At 47.8% G+C, this 17,854-nt stretch overlaps 1 protein-coding gene across 1 annotated transcript; it reads left to right on the top strand.

Annotated features, from left to right (window-relative positions):
- The first annotated feature begins 1,490 nt into the window (after positions 1-1,490).
- LOC121145434 (golgin subfamily A member 4-like) lies at positions 1,491-16,834 on the top strand. Its single transcript, XM_040964276.1, has 3 exons — positions 1,491-1,810; positions 11,509-11,598; positions 16,142-16,834. Exons 1-3 carry the CDS (start codon positions 1,739-1,741, stop codon positions 16,640-16,642), a joined length of 663 nt encoding a protein of 220 aa, XP_040820210.1. The 5' UTR covers positions 1,491-1,738; the 3' UTR covers positions 16,643-16,834.
- The last annotated feature ends 1,020 nt before the right edge of the window (positions 16,835-17,854 follow it).

Genomic DNA, 17,854 nt, shown 5'->3' with positions numbered 1-17,854 from the left:
GAGAATGAGACTGAACTTGAGAGACCAATGGGAAGGCCCAAAGACAGACACGTGTCCAGCAGGGTGATGCTAGTTTTTCCTGGAGGTTGAATCTGGTGCAGCCAGTCCTCGGGTGTGTCCATTCCGGAAGCTGCTCAACTGGTGTGTTGGGTGATTGTCAGGGGAGAAGGCCTTTCCAAGCCCAGGAGGCAGCTCGACCTGGACAAGGGGAGGGAGGGGCTTTGGCTGCATGGAGGCTCCCCCACACTCCACACCCCTTTGCCCCATCTTCTTCCGGCTGCCATGGAACCACCCCAAAACAGCTCCCCTCCAGAGATCTCAAGTGTGGAGCACTTGATTCTTCTCTCGGAATTGAGAAACAAACCTGATTCTGGTAACTATTGCTCAGTGACTTGAACTTTTGCCATCTGTTCTTAAAGGGGCCTTATGTCCAGAATTCCAGATAAAATAATAATTTAAAAAATTGTGTATTTATGGTAAACAAAGTTACATGGTGGTTGGGAATTTTTTTTTTTTAATTTTCTAAAATTACAAGGGCTACCTTAAAAAAATTACAGAAGACAGCAGAATTATGTTTACAATTTCCTCTCTTCCTCCCCGTAGCTCCTAGCAACCAGTGTTGCTACCTGCAAAATCGTCCGTGTAATTTCCTGATAGTAAGTACCGCACCTGGACACGTGGGTGGGGCCAAGTGACTTGCACCACAGGGATGATTGAAGAGGTGGGGCAACTCTGCTTCAGGCAAAGCATAAAGAAAGCCAGAGTTCCTGGCCTGGGTGGAGAAGGCTGAGCCAAGTAAGGTCAAGGTCGAGCTGGGGAAGCTTCACAGGCAACCCAGCAGGTGGGGTGGGGGCGCACTTGGGGTCGAAATCTGTAAACACAGTTGGTAATGGTGAGGTAGAGGCTAAACGCGGGGAGCCAAGCGACTCAAGTCTCCAGACTCTGGCATTTCCCACGCCCCGGAGGAGTCCGGCCAGAGTGCACAGCGTCCCCTCCGCAGGTGGTCGCGGGGGTGGTCAGGCTCCTAGGGCGCACAGCGCGCCGGGCCCCACTCGCCCCTTCCTGCACATTCCACGCGCGCCCCCCACGCCCCTTCCTACACATTCCCACGCGCTCCCCCCCACTCGCCCCTTCCTGCACATTCCACGCGCTCCCCCCATCCCTTCCTGCACATTCCACGCGCTCCCCTACTCGCCCCTTCCTGCACATTCCACGCGCTCCCCCCACGGTGGGCCTGCCAGGCTGGCTGCGCTCGCCGCCCCTCCCCAGCCGACCCCTCGCCAGCGCCCACGCTGCAGGCAGGTGAGCATCCGTGCGGCGCTCGGACCTGTCTCCGAGAAGGCCCAGCACGCATGTGCCGCCGTCCACACGGGCCGTGTCCTCTCCGGCCTTCCGTAGGCCGCCCGGCCGAGCTCCACGTAGACCGCGCAGGCGCCCTGGGCGCACCGTTCACCTGCTGCCGTTGTCGCCGCCGCCGGGGCTGCATGGGGGGCCGAGGGCAGCCGCGGGCACCCGGAAGAAGGAGACGCGGCGGCGGCGACGCCGACACCCGCAGGGCGAGTGCGCCGATCCGCCCGCGAGCCCGGGGAGGAGGAGGCGGCGGCGGCGAGGTCCGGCCCCCGCCGTCCCTGGTGTAGGGGAGAAGCCGAGGGCGCCGCGGCCGGCCCGGGACTTGCACGGGCTCTCGCCCCACTTGGGGTCTCGGACACGCTGAGGACCCCCCCACCCGCGCTGCGCCATGTTCAAGAAACTGAAGCAGAAGATCAGCGAGGAGCAGCAGCAGCTGCAGCAGGCGCTGGCTCCCACTCAGGTTCGGTGGCCCTGGATTGTCGGCGTCCCCGGTGTCCGGATAACCCCCAGAGCAGGCCCCGCAGGGGAGCCGGGGAGGGAAGGAGGAATGCTGGGTGGTCTCCCGCGACCTCCGATCTCCGGCCGCCGGCCTCCCTTCCAGAGCGTGGACCGAGCTGGGATCTTCTGTGACCCCTGACCCGGCTTCTCCCCAAACCCAGAAGGAGGGTCCTGGAAGGAGTGGCAGGAGCCCTCGTGCCATCTGACCTTTGATCGTGACCCGAGGATGGGTGCCAGGGCCTCCTTCCTACCCTGGCGTGATTCCTGACCCCCAACCCTGGAGGGAGGGCAGTCGGGGGTAGTTTCTGACCTGCATGACAGGCATCTCCTCAACTTGAGCTGGAGTGTCCACTGGCCGGGGTCCCACAGGACTGTGAAATCACCGTCCCCCTAACCCCCCACCTCCCGCTTCCAAACTGGGGTGCCTGGGATGAGGGCCAGGCTGCTGGCTGGCAGGAGTGGTGGCAGCATGCCCGGTGTGCAGAGTGCCCGGGGCTGTCACGAGTCGGTGTCCCTTGGCACAACTTGAGCCGAACGTTGTGAGAGCGGCCGGCCTGATGCCTGTCCTCAGGCTTTGCCCCTGCCTGGTGCACAGTGAGTCTCAGATGTGTTTCCAGCAGAGGGGGGTGTGTTCTCGGTAGAGACAGTCCCCTAAGCCCTAAGCATGTTGCAAGCAGCGTGGGATTGCAAAGAGTGAGATTGACGGTTTCGGCTAGATTTCTTACTGATCTTTTTCGGATCCCACCTGATGGAGCGAATCTCTCTTGAGTTTGGGGTTTTCTGGTTCTTGCCTACAGCTCCAGGAAAGGAGATTCTTCTTTCTTTCTTTAAAAAAAAAAAAACTTGCTGCAGTCTTTGAATGCTTTTATCTTTTGAAGTAGCTACCACACTGTGCGTATTCTGAAAATATAAACTGAATCTGTCTGCAGATTTTCAGCTCATATAGAGTAGAGCTGTGCTCGACAAAGACGGGGTCCTGGTGGCTTGTTTATTCTGGGGGTCAATGATGACGAAAGTGTAAACAGTGGAGGTTCTTTAAGGAACCAAGGCACCTTAGATGTCAGGTAGAGATGAAGACCGCGAGGGAATGGGCAGAGCAGTGAAGTTGAATCCTTTACGATTAGACATGCATACATCCTGCAGTTGTTGGTTCAGCCTTCCCTTTCTAGAAATTGTTCTGAGAAAAAGGATGATGTATTGTGAATTTAACTACATGGATTTCCCCCCACTCCCCTTTTCAGTGTTGTAATTGATGAAAAGCTAGCTACTATAAATGTTCCGCGCCGGAGAACTGGTTAAGTAAGTTCTAACAGGGACTTGGTAATTATGCAGCTGCAAAAAGAGGCCAACGTTTATTGGCTCCTGACTGTATGCCTAACATTATTTTTCTTGGTGTCTTACACAGACTATTCGATTTCACCTTGACCTACGAGGTAGACACCACTTTATTCCTCTACAGATAAAGGAGTGAGGCCCAGGAGACTTGTTAACTTGCCTAATTTTGCGCGCTTAGTGTTGGAGTCCCCCCAAAAAGTGTCACACAGGAATATAATGTGTGTAAAGACAGATAGATTAAACATAACTTATGGACTGTCATCCTATTTTGTAGGAAAAAAATATGTGTATTAGTATATTTGCATAGACCCATTGTGAAAATAGCTTCAGAAGGTTGTCACTGAAGCACTGGTGGGTGTTGGCTATGGTCTTCCTCAGTTTCAGCACTTAGGTTTTCTTTATGAAATTGAGTCGCTTTTATGAATTAACAAGGAGATTTTTCTTTTCCGAAGATTTATTTATGTTACTTGAAAAGTCAAAGTTACAGAGGCAGAAGGAGAGACAGAGAGAGAGAGAGATTCTGTCTCTTGTTCACTCCCCAGATGGCTGCAAAGACCAGAGCTGAGCTGATCCAAAACTAGGACTCAGGAATCTCCCTTGTAGGTGCTGGAACCCAAGGACTTGTGCCATCCTCTGTTGCTTTCCCAGGCCGTAAGCTGGGCGCTAGATCAGAAGTGGAGCATCCGGGATGTGAACCTGCGCCCAGATGGGATGCTGGTACTGGGAAGCACAAGGCTAGGCTTATGTACCACCATGGCAAACTCCTAAAGGGGTTGTGTTTTAGCAGTAGTGATAGTAAAGCCTGTTGCAAGCTAAGATGTTAACTTAAAGCTTTTGCTGAGGCAGTGCCTGTGGGTCAAAGAAATCACTTGTGTGTATAAGATTACAGCATTTCTTTTAGGTGATATATATATATTTATCCTGAACTTGAAAATGAAATGTAATAGATCAACTACTGAAAGAAATTTGATTCTCTTCGGGTTCCAGATCATTAGTATTTGGACTCTTCCAGGAATGAGGAGTTCTGGATTATTGTCAGAGTTCAAAACAAAATAAAGATGCATGCCTTTTACAAAATGCCCTGCATATCCTGTGTTCCTAAGCAAAGGGTCTTTGATTAGTCCACTATTTTCTGGATGACTCAAGGTCGGACATTTTGAGTACAAATCATGAATATTTATTTGAAAAGGCAGAGTTAGAGGACAGAGGTCTGTCATATTAAGTGGTGTATTGGGAGACTGTTTTGAGAAAATTAGCCAAAGCTTTAGCAGAAGAGTGTCTGGGAGGGCTTCCTTGGAGAGAGCTACACATTTCTCTTAAGAAATAAAGGCAATTTGGAGAGAATTTTGGTGGGAAATAATTAGGCATGTGCTATAAAGCCCCGATTCAGCTACTTTTGACTGCTTTTCATTCCTTGTTCTCCAAAGGACACCATTTTCCTCCATTTGATTGTGTAGAAAAAAGAATCTCCATTGACATGGTTAAATTTGCAGGACCCCCAGTTCCTCTGGAAGCCCCTGCTGGTATCATGCTGCCAAAAGTTTCTTGAGCTCAATGAAGCTTATTTTTAGAACTAAAGCTTACATTTTTTTCCCCATCTTTATCCTCTAAGAAAAATTTATTTTCACATTTCATTTGAAAGGCAGAGAGTAGGTGAGCGCTGTCTTCCGTCTGTGGGTTCATCGGGTTTCTGCAGCTGCCAGGGCTCTGGGCCAGGCCCAGGCAGGAGCCTGCAACGCAGTCTGGGTGTTCCACGTGCACCGCGGAGGACCAAGTGCTTGAGCCACCGTTGTCCAAAGATGCACATTAGCAGGAAGCTAGAGCAAAACTGGAGCCAGGGCTTGACTGGGGACCCTTGGGACAGGCGGTGGGTGTCCCAGGCAATAGCCTACCCGCTGGGCTAACCACCTGCCCCTGTGTCTAAACTAATTCAACTTTTCCTTAGAAGCCATTACATTTATGGTATTCCAGAGAGATTTGATAACATGTATATTGTGTAGTGTTTAAAATCACAGTAAACACATCTAACTCAAATATGGCTTCTTTATGGTGCATTCATTTTAGGATTTATGCATTTATTAGAAAGGCAGGCAGGCAGAGGCTTTCTATCTGCTGATTCAGTAATTGCTCACAGCACCTGGACCTGGAAATCCATCCAGATCCCCCACGTGAGTGGCAGAGATCCAAAGACTTGGATCCAGCACTTACTGCCTTGGAGGGTTCCCATTAAAGCAGGAAGTTAGGATCGGAAGCAGAGCTGGGATTCAAACCCAAGTACTATGATATGGGAGGTGAGCATTCCACGCAGTGGCTTGATTGCTGTGCCAAATGTGTACCCATCTTCTGTCTTCTGAAAAGAAATATACATCTTGTTATCAACATGAATAGTGACCCTGCTGTGCGATGGAACACCAGAACTTCTTTTCCTAAGTTAGTATCACTATACCACTGTTCACTAAGTCGCTATACCGAGAGATGTCAGTAGACTGTTTTGCTGTGTGAATACCGTTCCACTGGCTTTGATGTCACTGGATCATGTAATCTCCTGGGAATCTTGTGGTTGGTCTGCCCTGACTTACACATTGTCATGTGACCTGTGACTGTATGCATACAGGGTCTCCCTGCTGCTTAGTGATACAAGCTGCCACTGTTGGCGCTCTAGGTAGGTTGTGCATCCTATGTGGCAGGTGCTTTTTTTTTCCAGGATTGAAGAAAACTGACCCCTGGTACCTGTTTGTTACCCAGCCCCTGAATTCATTGCCTGAGAGCAGTGTGTTTCGGTATAGTGCTGTCCACTTGGGACTTTGTTTTCCCTGTGGGAAAAGTTGGCCTAACTGATTCTGTGTATGTTCAGTTATGGCTGGCTTTGCCTCAATTTCTCTACCAGTTTAAAACTCTTTGCCTTCGATTCTTTAGAAAATTTAATGATCTTTTTGCTCTTTAATGTCTTCTAGGTCCTTAGTTAACTTATCGCTTTTTCAACTTTTTTAACCTATGTATTTTTGAAATGTTTGTTCTCATCTGCTTGAAAGAAAGAAAGACACTGATCTTTAACGTCTTGTTTACCACCTAAGTGCCTGTAAGAGCCAGGGCTGGGTCAATCCAGAGCTGGGATCCAGGAACTTCATGTGGGTCTTCCATGTGAGTGGATCATCGTCTGTTGCCTCCAGGTTGCACTGGTAGGAAGGTGGGTCAGAGTGGAGCCAAGGTGAATTGGCACTCTGATAGGGGAAGTGGGCAACCCACTGCACCACAGTGCTCACCATGCATTTTCTGCCTTTTTTTTTTAAGATTTATTTATTTTTCTTGGAAAGGAAGATTTATAGAGAGAAGGAGAGACAGAGAAAAAGATCTTTCATCTGCTGGTTTACTCCCCAAGTGACCGCAATGGCTGGTGTCGAACCCATCAGAAGGCAGGAGTTTCTGCTGAGTCTCCCACATGGGTGTAGGGCCCCAAGGCTTTGGCCGTCCTCAACTGGAAACTTTACTATCATTCTCTACAAGTATAACAAGTTCATCTTCTGAAGTATTTGACTCGTAAGTTAGGGATTCTCATCAGTTACGCATTCTTTGGGTGGGGATTCAGCTTGCCATAACCAGAACCACCTTGCCGCCTATGTCACCCTGGAGGTCATCTCCAACCTTGGGTGGTAAACAAGGTCCTTAACATAGCCTGTCCTGCCACTTGCAGTGTCTCTGAGGAATGTGAGTGTCTCTTGAGAGTGTGCAGGTGCGTTCCACGTAAGCTCGAGTCACCTGAGTTTCTCACGTTCTGTATCTCGTGTCACGTGGTGTGGAGACCCACGTGTCTGGTAGTTATCTGCGACTCGTTTCTGTCCCTTAGTCTCCCCAGTGAGTTGTGTTTTGTGTAATCCTGAGTTGATCTGTTTCTTGCTTCTTCCTACCTTTTGTCTTGTTCATTCTCATACACTGGGTTTTTCTGAAACCTCTTAGATGAATAAATTTTTCTGTCTTGATAGAAACATTTCTTTTTCTGTCTTGATAGAAACATTTGGTTAATTTTATTAGCATGTACTGTATATGTATGATTCATATGAAATATGCTATTAATAATGTCTGAAGTGGTTAGACTTTCATTCTACTTTTCGTTCATTATCAGCAGTTGGAAGAGAAAGGGTGAGAAAGATTATCTTATAATCTAATTTTAATGTTTCTGGATATCTTGTGTAGGTCATGTTAAGTGATTATAATTTTTAACTAAAATTTAAAACAATTTTATTTCTATCAGAGTGTATCTTGATATAGTTTTAAGGGCCAAGTACTACTGAAAGGATTGTTAAAAAGTTGTGCAGAAAACTGTCGTGTGCCCCAATCCTCTGGTCCTGTTGTCTGTATTCTCAACATTACTTATTCCCGTGGTATTTAATTCTGTAAGTTGAAATAATAAACTTTTATAGCTTTGCTGTTTGTTGATGTATGCATTTTAGACAGTGAGTATTTGTCTCCTGCTAAGGAAGATGACTTTTAAACTTTGCTCCATTGTTCCGCATTGGCAGTCTTGCTGTTGGAACGTATAAAGCTGTTCTTTTTTCTGAGTCTTTAGGGCATTTCCCCTATGCCTTTTTTGAAATTTCATGACACTTATGCTTTGATGTGGATTTCTTTCTTTCTTTTTCTTTTTAATTTATTTTTATTTGAAGGGTAGATTAACAGAGAGAGGGAGAGACACAGAAAAATCTTTCATCTGTTGGTTCACTCCCCAAGTGGCTGTAACAGCTGGAGTTGATCTGATCTGGATCCAGAAACCTCCCCACCTCCAGGTGGGGGTCAGGGTCCCAGGGCTTTGGGCCATCCTCCCCTGCTCTCCCAGGCCGTCAGCAGGGAGCTGGACAGGAAGTGGAGCGGCTGGGACACTAACTCCTATGGTCAGAGTGGAGCCAAGGTCATATGGGATGCCGGTGCTTGTAGGTGGGGCCACAGTGCTGGCCCTGGTGTCTCTGTCCTTGTGCACTGTGCTGGGAACTTGGTGGCCGTGTCGGGAGGGAGATGTCTGTGCTTCAGTTCAAGGAAACATGTAGACAGTCTATCGTTATTTCCCTCCCTCTTCTCTGCTGTCTTTCCCACTGGAACTCCAGTGGCTTGGCATTTGTACACGATGGATAGATTCTCTCTCTCTCTTTTTACCCTTTATCTTCTATATTTTTGTCCCATTTCAGAGCTGTTTTTTTTGCTTTGGTCTTCCTTTGGATTTTTACATTTAATTGATTTACTTTACAATTTCTCAGGGCTGTTCCTGCTGTCTTTTGCTTTTGTCATAGCATGGTTCTTGTTCTACATGTAAAATCTTTTACCTCTCTGAGAATACTAGATGTGTTTTCTTTTTCTCAAAGTTAGAGACACAGAGAGAGAGATTAAGAGAGAGAGAGATCAGGATGAAGACAGAAGCCAGGCACATACATCCCATATGGGTGCCAGCTCGAGTCTTGGTTGTTCCACTTCCTATCCAGCTCTTTGGTAGTGGCCTGGGAAAGCAGCAGCAGATGGCCCAAGTGCTTGGGCCCTTACACACATGTGGGAGACCTGGAAGAAGCAGCTGGTTTCTGAGCGGCCCAGCTCTCAGGCGGTTGTAGCTGTTTGCAGAGTTAGTCAACAGCAGATGAAAGACCTCTTTGTCTCTCCTTCTCTCTGTCAACTCTGTATTTTTTAAATCTTAAAGAAAAGTAGTTTATATCTAATTAAAAAAAATACTACAGAGGTAGATGAAGGAATCAGAGGACCATGCATTGGAAGCAGGTGTTTGACATACCAGATGTTCCAGCATCACAACTGACGGAGCATCTGACCCGTACAGCTGTGCCATCGTATCCGGTTATGAGGCCTGAAGGTTTGACAACTTATTATGCAACATTAGAAAACTAATGTGGTCTTGGGAATAATAAACCTTGGATACCTTTTCCTTGCTTTGGGGCTATTCTCCGCTGAACTCCTGGGCCACAAGCAGGGAGCTTGATGGGATGTAGAGAAGCTGGAACACGAACTGGTGCCCATATGAGATCTGGTGCTTGCCAGGGGGAGGATTTAGCCACTTGGCTACTGTGCTGGGCCCCATCCTTGCTCTTTTGGAATGATTTGCTGTATGCAGCCACAAGACCGTCGCATACACCAACTTCCCATTGGAAATACTTGTCTCTCAAACCCATGACAATGACCTACCTTTCTTGCAAACCCTGTTAAATAAGCATGTGGTCTGCCGTTACAGCTGCTTTCAAACACAACCAACCAAACAGGTGAGCAGGTCAGGTGCCATCATTCCCAATTTTTGGACAAGAAGATAAAAAACTCAGATTGCCGACTACAAGCTCTGAGTTGACGCACAAGATGGTTATGTTTTTCATTTGCAAAGCAGACAGAAGCTTCCATCAGCTGTTTTCATTCCCCAGATGCCCACAATAGCCAGGGATGGGCCAAGCTGAAGCTGAACCTAGAATCTCGGTCTCCCACGTGGAGGGGAGCCGTCATCTGCAGCATCTCAGCATGCTCCCGGGACTCGAACTTGGGTACACGGAGATGGATGCAGGCTCCGGGCAGCCCCTTAGCTTACCGCAAGCTCTGTGGGGTCAACGGGCACTAAGTCAGTCTGGAGTGTCAGTCAGTATTTCTCGAGAAAGTCCAGGTCTATCTGGTTATCCTGGCAGGGGCTGCATTTGCCCTATAGCTGCCCCAGACTGCCCTTCTCTTCGTGATCCCCCTCAATAAACTATTCTTTAACTCCTCTCTCTTCAGTCCCTACATCCTCTGCCATCTGCAGCAGCTTTTCTTTTGCTGTGTTTTCCTGAAACAGTGACCATGCTGTTTTTTTCTACGTTGACTTGAGACTTGTGATGAGTCCTTATTTAAGTGGTGGGGAAGCATTAATTGTGAGCCTAGATACAGGCCATCACATTTCTTGACAAATAGCTTAGGAGTCTGACTTCACAGATTTCTAATGGTTGGGAGGATTAGTGAGCTCAAATGTGGTTTGAAGAACCTAAGTCCTTTCTTTTTTCCTTTTTTAATTGTTTGGGAGGCAGCTGGAAAGAGCACTGCTGTGTGCTGGTTCTTCTCCCAAATGGCCACAGTGGCCGGGGCGGAGGGTCAGCATCTGGGAGCCAGGAGCTCAATCCAGGTTTCACACATGCGTGGTAGGATCCCGGTTATTCGAGCCATTGCTGCTGTGTTCCAGGGTCTCCAGTAGCAAGCACTGAACCGGGGATCAGACACAGACACTCCGCAGTGGCTGCGCCCCGGGCCACATGCTCCAGTACTCTCGGCTCTTCGTGCAGGGCCTTTTCCTTAGCGTGCCCTTTACTTGGAGTTGCAGAGGAGGAGCGAGAAGCCAGCAGGTCGGCCTGTTCCACGCAATGCTCCTTTTCTGAGGGCAGGGTGTTCTAGAAGCTCTCGTTCCCCTGCGTGAGCTCCATCGTTTGCTTTTGTCTGTTTCTGGTGGCTCCTGGGTGTGCTCAGTGGCCGATTAGATTTGTGTGAAGCCAAGCTTAAGGATGTCATGCCAGCTTCGAAAATTTACAGTGGAATATGTTTCTCGCAGGATTGGGGGGTCGCTCTCTGGGGTAGCCCTTTCCTGACTTCCAGATCTTTGGATAGCTGAATTAATGATTCAAAGATTTCTTAATGTTGGAGTGACAGAGAGGTGGTCGGTCAAGAGATAGCTCCTTTATTCTGGTATTGCCTTTCTAATTACCTTCTACTCTTCTATCCCCTCAGTAACCCTGTTCCTAGAGTTGACATGAAGCTGTGAAATCTGTCCTGATAAGCTCCTCCCACTCAGAGTGACAACCTGGAGACACTTAACAACCTTGGACCTGCCTGATTGCAAGACTGTGGCTGTAGGTAGAAGAAGGTTTATTGAATTTCTTGTGAATTAAAAAAAAAATTATTTATTTGGAAGGCAGAAGTGTGTCATCGTGTGTTTGCATGTGTGTGGTGAGCTCTTACCCCAGAGCAGTGTGTGTGCAGCTTGGGCAGATCCAGGGATAGTACAAAGAAGCCTAGAGCCCTTGGCCTCAGTTTCCCTAAAATTATCCTTATTTTGTTACCATCACAATTATTTCATAAGTGAAGAGACATGGCTTTCAAAAAATTAGCTAGCATCACAGTTCTGGTTGATGGCAGAGTCAGGCCAAGGGCAGAGTAAGTATCCAGGTCTTGCAGCTGGTCCATAGAACCGTTCTCCTTTACTCTTTGTCCTGTGTCTGCTCTTTGCATTTCATTGAGTCACAGAGCTTGACCCGGACTAGGAAGTACCCTGTCCATAGTGCACTTGTTAATGTCAGTCCTTCTAATCTGTGCAATAACTCTTCACTCTAGGCTCCCTCTGGTTCTTCAACACCAACAAGAACCAGGACCAGGACCTCCTCATTTACAGAGCAGCTTGATGAAGGCACACCCAACAGAGAGGTAAGCTCGAAATTTCTGCTTAAAAATCCCCCTCAGAAGAAGTGGAATTGTTCTGGAATGTAGTGTAACGCTGCTGCTGATCAAATGGGCAGTGATTTTGATAGGTCAATTATGTAATTCCTACATACTGTTTTTGTTAATTATGTGATTCGTGCTTTTGACAGGTCAGTTATATAATTCCTACATACTGTTTCTATTAATTATGTGATTAGTTCTAAGTTCTTTGAAAGAGTAATATATCCCGCATTTAGTATTTAAAACTTTCAGAATAATTTAATAACAATTTGTTTAATGTATCATCTTATGGGGGAAAGTCCTGCATTTTCAGACTGGTGAGTGAAAAACTGAGGAGTCCCGTCACTGCTTCCGTGTAGCTAGGAGCTGGCACCGAAATTCTTTTTTTTTTTTTAAACCTCATTTCTTCCCTGTGATGTATAACCCAGGTATACTAGAGAGGGTACCACGTAAGTGCATAGGTTGATGACTTGTCATGAAGCGGATTCCTGTGTTCCAACCATCCAGGTCAGGAAAAGGGGCACCATTGGAAATTCAGTGCTCCCTTCCCTCTCCCAGCGGGAGCACCACCATCCTGGAATGGTAGTATTTGCCTCTTGCCTTCCTCGATGGACACGTTGGCTTGTCCCCAGTGCTTGGCTGCTCTGCGTTTCTTCTGGTTCCTGTTGGTTGTGTGCTGGCTCAGAGGAAGGAGCTGCTCTGCCCGCTTGGAAGGAGCTGCAGCCATGGTTCCCCAGGGTGTTTCTAGAGATTTTCCTCCCCACAAGGACTTGATGCAAGTTGCTCCTGCGCCCTGGCATTTATAGTTTGTTTTTTTTTTTAAATCTCAATGTTCTGGTAATGTGCTGTGGCCTTTGTGCTTTAACTTGTATTTCTCTGAAGATTAGTAAGATTGGGCATTGTTCACTTGTTTATTGATCACCAATTCATCCTTTTACAAAAGGCTATGCTAAGTGCCTTGCCCTTTTCTTCTTTTGGGTTAACTTTTTCTCATTAATTTGTATGAGTTCTTTTTATATAACATGGCTGTAAGTTTTTCTTGGGTCTGTATCTTGCAAATGTATTCTTTCATTCTGGTTTGTCTTTCATTATCTTAATGGTATTCCTTGATGAGCCAAAAATTCTTAGTTTTAAGATTTTTTCCAGTATATCAATATTTTATTTTATGGCCAGTGTTTTTTGCTGTTGTGGTGGGGGTTGGGGAGTTACCCGCGGTAGGTTTTTGCCTGGCATGTAGAGGCCTGTGTCCTGTGTCTGAATGCCCGGCTGCAGTGCCTGGCTTGCTTCTGATGGTAGCTTCTGCTCATGTCCATCCTGGGAGCAGAGGTGGTGGGTCCAGTGATTGGATTCCACCCGTGCTCATGAGAAATCTGGCTTGAGTTCACAGCTCTCAGCCTCAACCCCAGCTGAGGCCACCGCAGGCACTTGAGGAGTGAAGCGGTACATAGGGGCTCTGTGTCTCTGCCTTTCCAATACATGGATGAAGGTCTTTAAAAGAATCGTTTTCTGACACTGAGAAGGTTTTCCTGTATTGTTTTGCTTTTCGCACTTAGATGGATGTATGTATACCCCACCCAGAAATGATCTCTCGGGATGGTGTGAGGGGTCAGGGTTCATGTCCTGTCGTGTGTCTGTGCGATGTCAGATCTTTCTGCACACTACTTTTTTGTGCTTGTACAGAAATCAGTAGTTCATCTTTAAGTAGCTTTGTTTCTGAGCTCTCCATCTGCTCCTTTGTTGCTGTGTTGTTCACTTTGATTTGGTATTGTAAGTCTTTTCTTTTTGATACTTATTTATTTTTATTTGAAAGGCAGATTTGTAGAGAGGAGAGAGACAGACCAGTCTTTATTCCACTGGTTCACTCCCCAGATGGCCACAATAGTTGAAGCTGAGCTGATCTGAAGCCAGGATGTTCTCTGGATCTCACCTGTGGGTTCCGGATCCCAAGACCTTGGACCATCCTCCACTGCTTTCCCAGGCCACGAGCAGGGAGCAGCTGGGACCTGAACTGGTGTCCATGAGCAACGCTGGCATTGCAGGTGGAGGATTAGGCTGATAAGCCACCATTGCTGGCCCCCCGCACGATGAGTCTTAATATCATTTTCATCTTCCATTAATTCTTGTAGGTCATGTAGATCTTGTAGTCATGGCTTTCTACTCTGCTCTTGTTGAATGTCTTGGTTATTCTTTCTCCTTTTTCATGCAATTCCATGTAACTTTTTATTTTTTTAAAGATTTATTTTTATTATTTTTTTATTGGAAAGGCGGATATACAGAGAGGAGAGACAGAGAGGAAGATCTTCCGTCCGATGATTCACTCCCCAAGTGGCCGCAATGGCCGATACTATGCCGATCCAAAGCCAGGAGCCTCTTCCCGGTCTCCCATGCGGGTGCAGGGTCCCAAAGCTTTGGGCCGTCCTCGACTGCTTTCCCAGGCCACAGGCAGGGAGCTGGAAGGGAAGCGGGGCTGCCGGGATTAGAACCGGCGTCCATATGGGATCCCGGGCGTGCAAGGCGAGGACCTTAACCACTTGCGCCACTGCGCCGGGCCCCCATGTAACTTTTTAATCATATTGCTATTCCCTTCTGTTCTTTCTTTGCCGAATGTTTTTTATGATGAGGCAACTTTGAATTTTGTCTGTTATGTCCTCTGTGTCTGTTGATATGTGTATGGTGTTTGAATTCTTATTCTGTTAAATATGGTGTGTCGTATTAAAGGATTTTCAGATGTTAATCTTTCATTCCGGTAGTAAGTCCTACTTAATCATGATATATAATCTCTCTCCGTTCTTTTCTTTTTTAAGTTTATTAATTTGAAAAACAGTTACAGAGAGACAGAGGGAGAGATAGCAATAAAGAGAGATTCCACCTGCTGGTTCACTCCCCAAGTGGCTGCCAAAACTGGGCATGGGCCAGTCCAAAGCCAGGACCAGGGGCTTTCTGCAGGCTCAAACCATCACCACCATCAAAGCTATGGACTGTCCATCACCTCCCCGAGTTCCCCCCACTCTGTTGGCATCATTGTTACCATTATATTATCGTGGTAAGAACACGTAGAAGATCTTGCTTCCTTGAAAGTGTAAGATGTCTGTTATGCCCCGTTAGCCATAGAAACGACACCGTGTGGAATAGCTCGAGAATTTATTCATGTTGCGTGTTTAACTCAACTGCATTTCTGACTTATTCCCCCCACCTCCCCCCCGCAGCTTGCTGTTGCTGCTGGGGGCAGGGAGGGGGTGGGCGAGTGAGGGCCCTTCTGGTGTTAGGCGTGCTGTGCGAAGAGAACACTTTGCAACGTGCCATGATGATTTGTTTTTCGTCTTGTGTTTTGTTTTGGATTGCCCTGAATGAGACAGCTACTAGCCGGGATGATAGCAGAGCCTGCTTTTCTCTCTGAATACACTATCTTTGCTTTGGATTCCTCCAAAGAGCCTAAACCCCAGAGTGGCTGTGTGGTGAGTCCTCCCGCCGCTTTCCGCATCCCCTTTGGCGGGATGCAACACCTGCCGCCTGTCACTCACCTTCTCGTGAAGCACCTGCAGTGTGTGTTTGCTAATAACACTTTTCTAAGAAATCAGAGGGTGAATTGCTGGACTCTGATGGCTCTTGTGCTTCCTCGTAGCTTTTTAACAGCGATGAAATAACACCTACTAAATCACTAGGGGCCACCTTCTCTTGGGCTAACCTGTTTTCTCCCGAGGGAGGATATTTTGAAGTCTGACTCACATTTTGAGGGGGAAATTTGTTGTTACACACATTTGTAATTAAAGCACATTAAATAGATGGAGTTTACAATCGAAAATAACTGCATCGTGTTTTGTGTCTGTTGCATCAGTTTTGTGTCCATTGAATTTTCATTAAAGTATCTGAGAAGTCCATGCTTTGGCAGGTTAAACTTTAGAGCAATTCACCCACTAAAAATGGCTTTTAATGTTAGATTGGGTACTGACTGAAGCGGGATTTAGATCTTCTGAAAAATGAGAAAACGTTTCTGTACCAAACCCGCATAGCCGGATAAAACTTGGTATGCAAATGGCCACAAGCAACCTTACATTACGTTCTAAATCTAACTTTAGGAGGGAAACTTCTCAGGGTGAGACAGATTACATCCGGGTCTGCCAAGTGGGTGCAGGAGGCCCGGGACTCACGCCCTCCTCTGCTGCTTGCCCAGTCTCAATTCTGTTTTCTTAAAAAGATTATTTAAAAAAAATTTTATTGGAAAGTCAGATTTACAGAAAGGAGGAGAGACAGACAGGAAGATCTTCTGTCCACTGCTTCACTCCCCAAGTGGCCATAGTGGCTGGAGCTTAGCCGATCCTAAGCTAGGAGCCAGGAGCTTCTTCCAGATCTCTCAAGCTGGTGCAGGGTCGCACCCCCGGCCTCTGATGCCTACTCCCGCACTGTTTCAGAAAGCAGTGTGTTACATACAATGCCGTGTATGTAGCGTGGATCTCCTAGTGTGGCTGGGGGTGGTGGAGATGACGTGTATGCACTTGAACCCTCATGCTCCTTTTGGTTTTGGTTGCAGTCAGGTGACACGCAGTCTTTCGCACAGAAGCTCCAGCTCCGGGTGCCTTCCATGGAGTCTCTGTTTCGAAGTCCGATCAAGGAATCTCTGTTCCGGTCTTCGTCCAAAGAGTCTTTGGTGCGAACCTCGTCCAGGGAGTCCTTGAATCGGCTTGAGCTGGACAGCTCCCCTGCTGCCTTTGACCCGCCCTCTGACATGGAGAGTGAGGCCGAGGACGCCCTTGGCGGTTCGGACAGTCTCAACAAAGAACAGTTGATTCAGCGCTTACGAAGGATGGAACGAAGCTTGAGCAGCTACAGAGGAAAGTATTCGGAGGTACGGGCAGAGCCTTCTGTTCCCAGTAGACAGAGTGCTGAGCACATCAGAGTTGGATGCCACTCATCCAAAGCCTTCGCTCCTGTCCTGTTCTCGCCTTCCTGTGACATCACTGCTTTTAGCCGTGTGCTTATTCAGCTAAACTGGACTGCCCAGGTCCTGTGCTCAGTTGGTACCGGTAGGTAGTGTGTGGCAGTGTCTTGTCGAAGACCCGCAAGTGCAGGGGCCCTTCAGCAAGACGGCCAGCAAATGTTTGGAGAAGGTTCCTGTTCCTACCCTTTTGGTTACCACATTCTGTGTCCCTTTCTTTCCACACTTCTCTTCAAGGTCCTGTGGCCACTCAGTGTCAAGTTCATTCTCTTTTCCTCCTCACACGCCCACCCTTGCTCATCTCTGAGGACCATGGCTTCAGAAGCTACCCACCGCATACCCACTAGGATGGCTTCAAAAGCTACCCACCGCATACCCACCAGGATTTACCTTAGTTATGCTTTAGGTTGTCTGTCGAACTTTAGATTGGCTCATTCTCATTGTGCCTGCATTGATGTTTTTGCCTTGTATGAATCTCCTTTAATTAAAAAAACTATATAATTTTCTGGGCCAGTGTTGTGTGTAAGTGGATAAAGCTGCTGCCTGTGATGTGCGCTAGTTCAAATCCAGGCTGCTCCACCTCCAGACCAGCTCCCTGCTAGTGTCCTGGGAAAGACAGCCGGGCCTCTGCGTCCAGGCTTTGGTCTGGCTCCGCCCTGGCTATGGCGGCCACTTGGTGGGTGAAGGTGGAAGCTTTCTCCGTCTCCATCTCCCCTTTTCTCTGTAGCTTGGCCTTTAAATAAATAGTCCTGAACATTTTTGATGTTCATTCGTTTTATTTGAAAGGCAGAGAGAAAGAATCAGAGACAGAAAAAGGCAGACAGAGACAGACAGACCTACATACACCTTGACATGTAAAGATCTTGCATCCCCTGGTTTGCTCCCTAGATGCCCACAGCAACAGGGGCTTGGGCAGGCTGTATTCGGGAGCTGGATGGCACGTGAGTCTCCCATTTGACTGTCAGGGGCCAAAGTGCTGGAGGCGTTGCCTGCTGCCTTCTAGTTTAGCAGGGAGCTGGCATTGGAAGCAGAGCGGGAAGTAACCCCAGGAACTGAGCTGTGGGATGTGGGTGTCCCGAGCAGCACCTTCACCTCCTCCGAGTACCTGCCCGTCAGGTGAACCTCCAACCCGTGTGAGGGCGACACTCCCTGTCGGTCTTAGGGAGGTAGCAGTGCCGCTTCCGTTCCTCTTTTTGGTCCTTCAGGAACGTGGCTCTTCCCTTTCCGGCTAACTTGTGTTAGCCGCTCTCCCCGATTCCTTTCCTGTCCTGTTCTGTTGAAACAGTTCTTCCTCAGGTAAGCCCTTCC

This window comes from Ochotona curzoniae, unplaced genomic scaffold, assembly GCF_017591425.1.
Source record: "Ochotona curzoniae isolate NIBS_2020 unplaced genomic scaffold, NIBS_Ocur_1.0 contig_1302, whole genome shotgun sequence".
Lineage (NCBI taxonomy): Eukaryota > Metazoa > Chordata > Mammalia > Lagomorpha > Ochotonidae > Ochotona > Ochotona curzoniae.
Note: the sequence above shows the minus strand (reverse complement) of the source record. Positions and strands in the feature narration are given on the sequence as shown.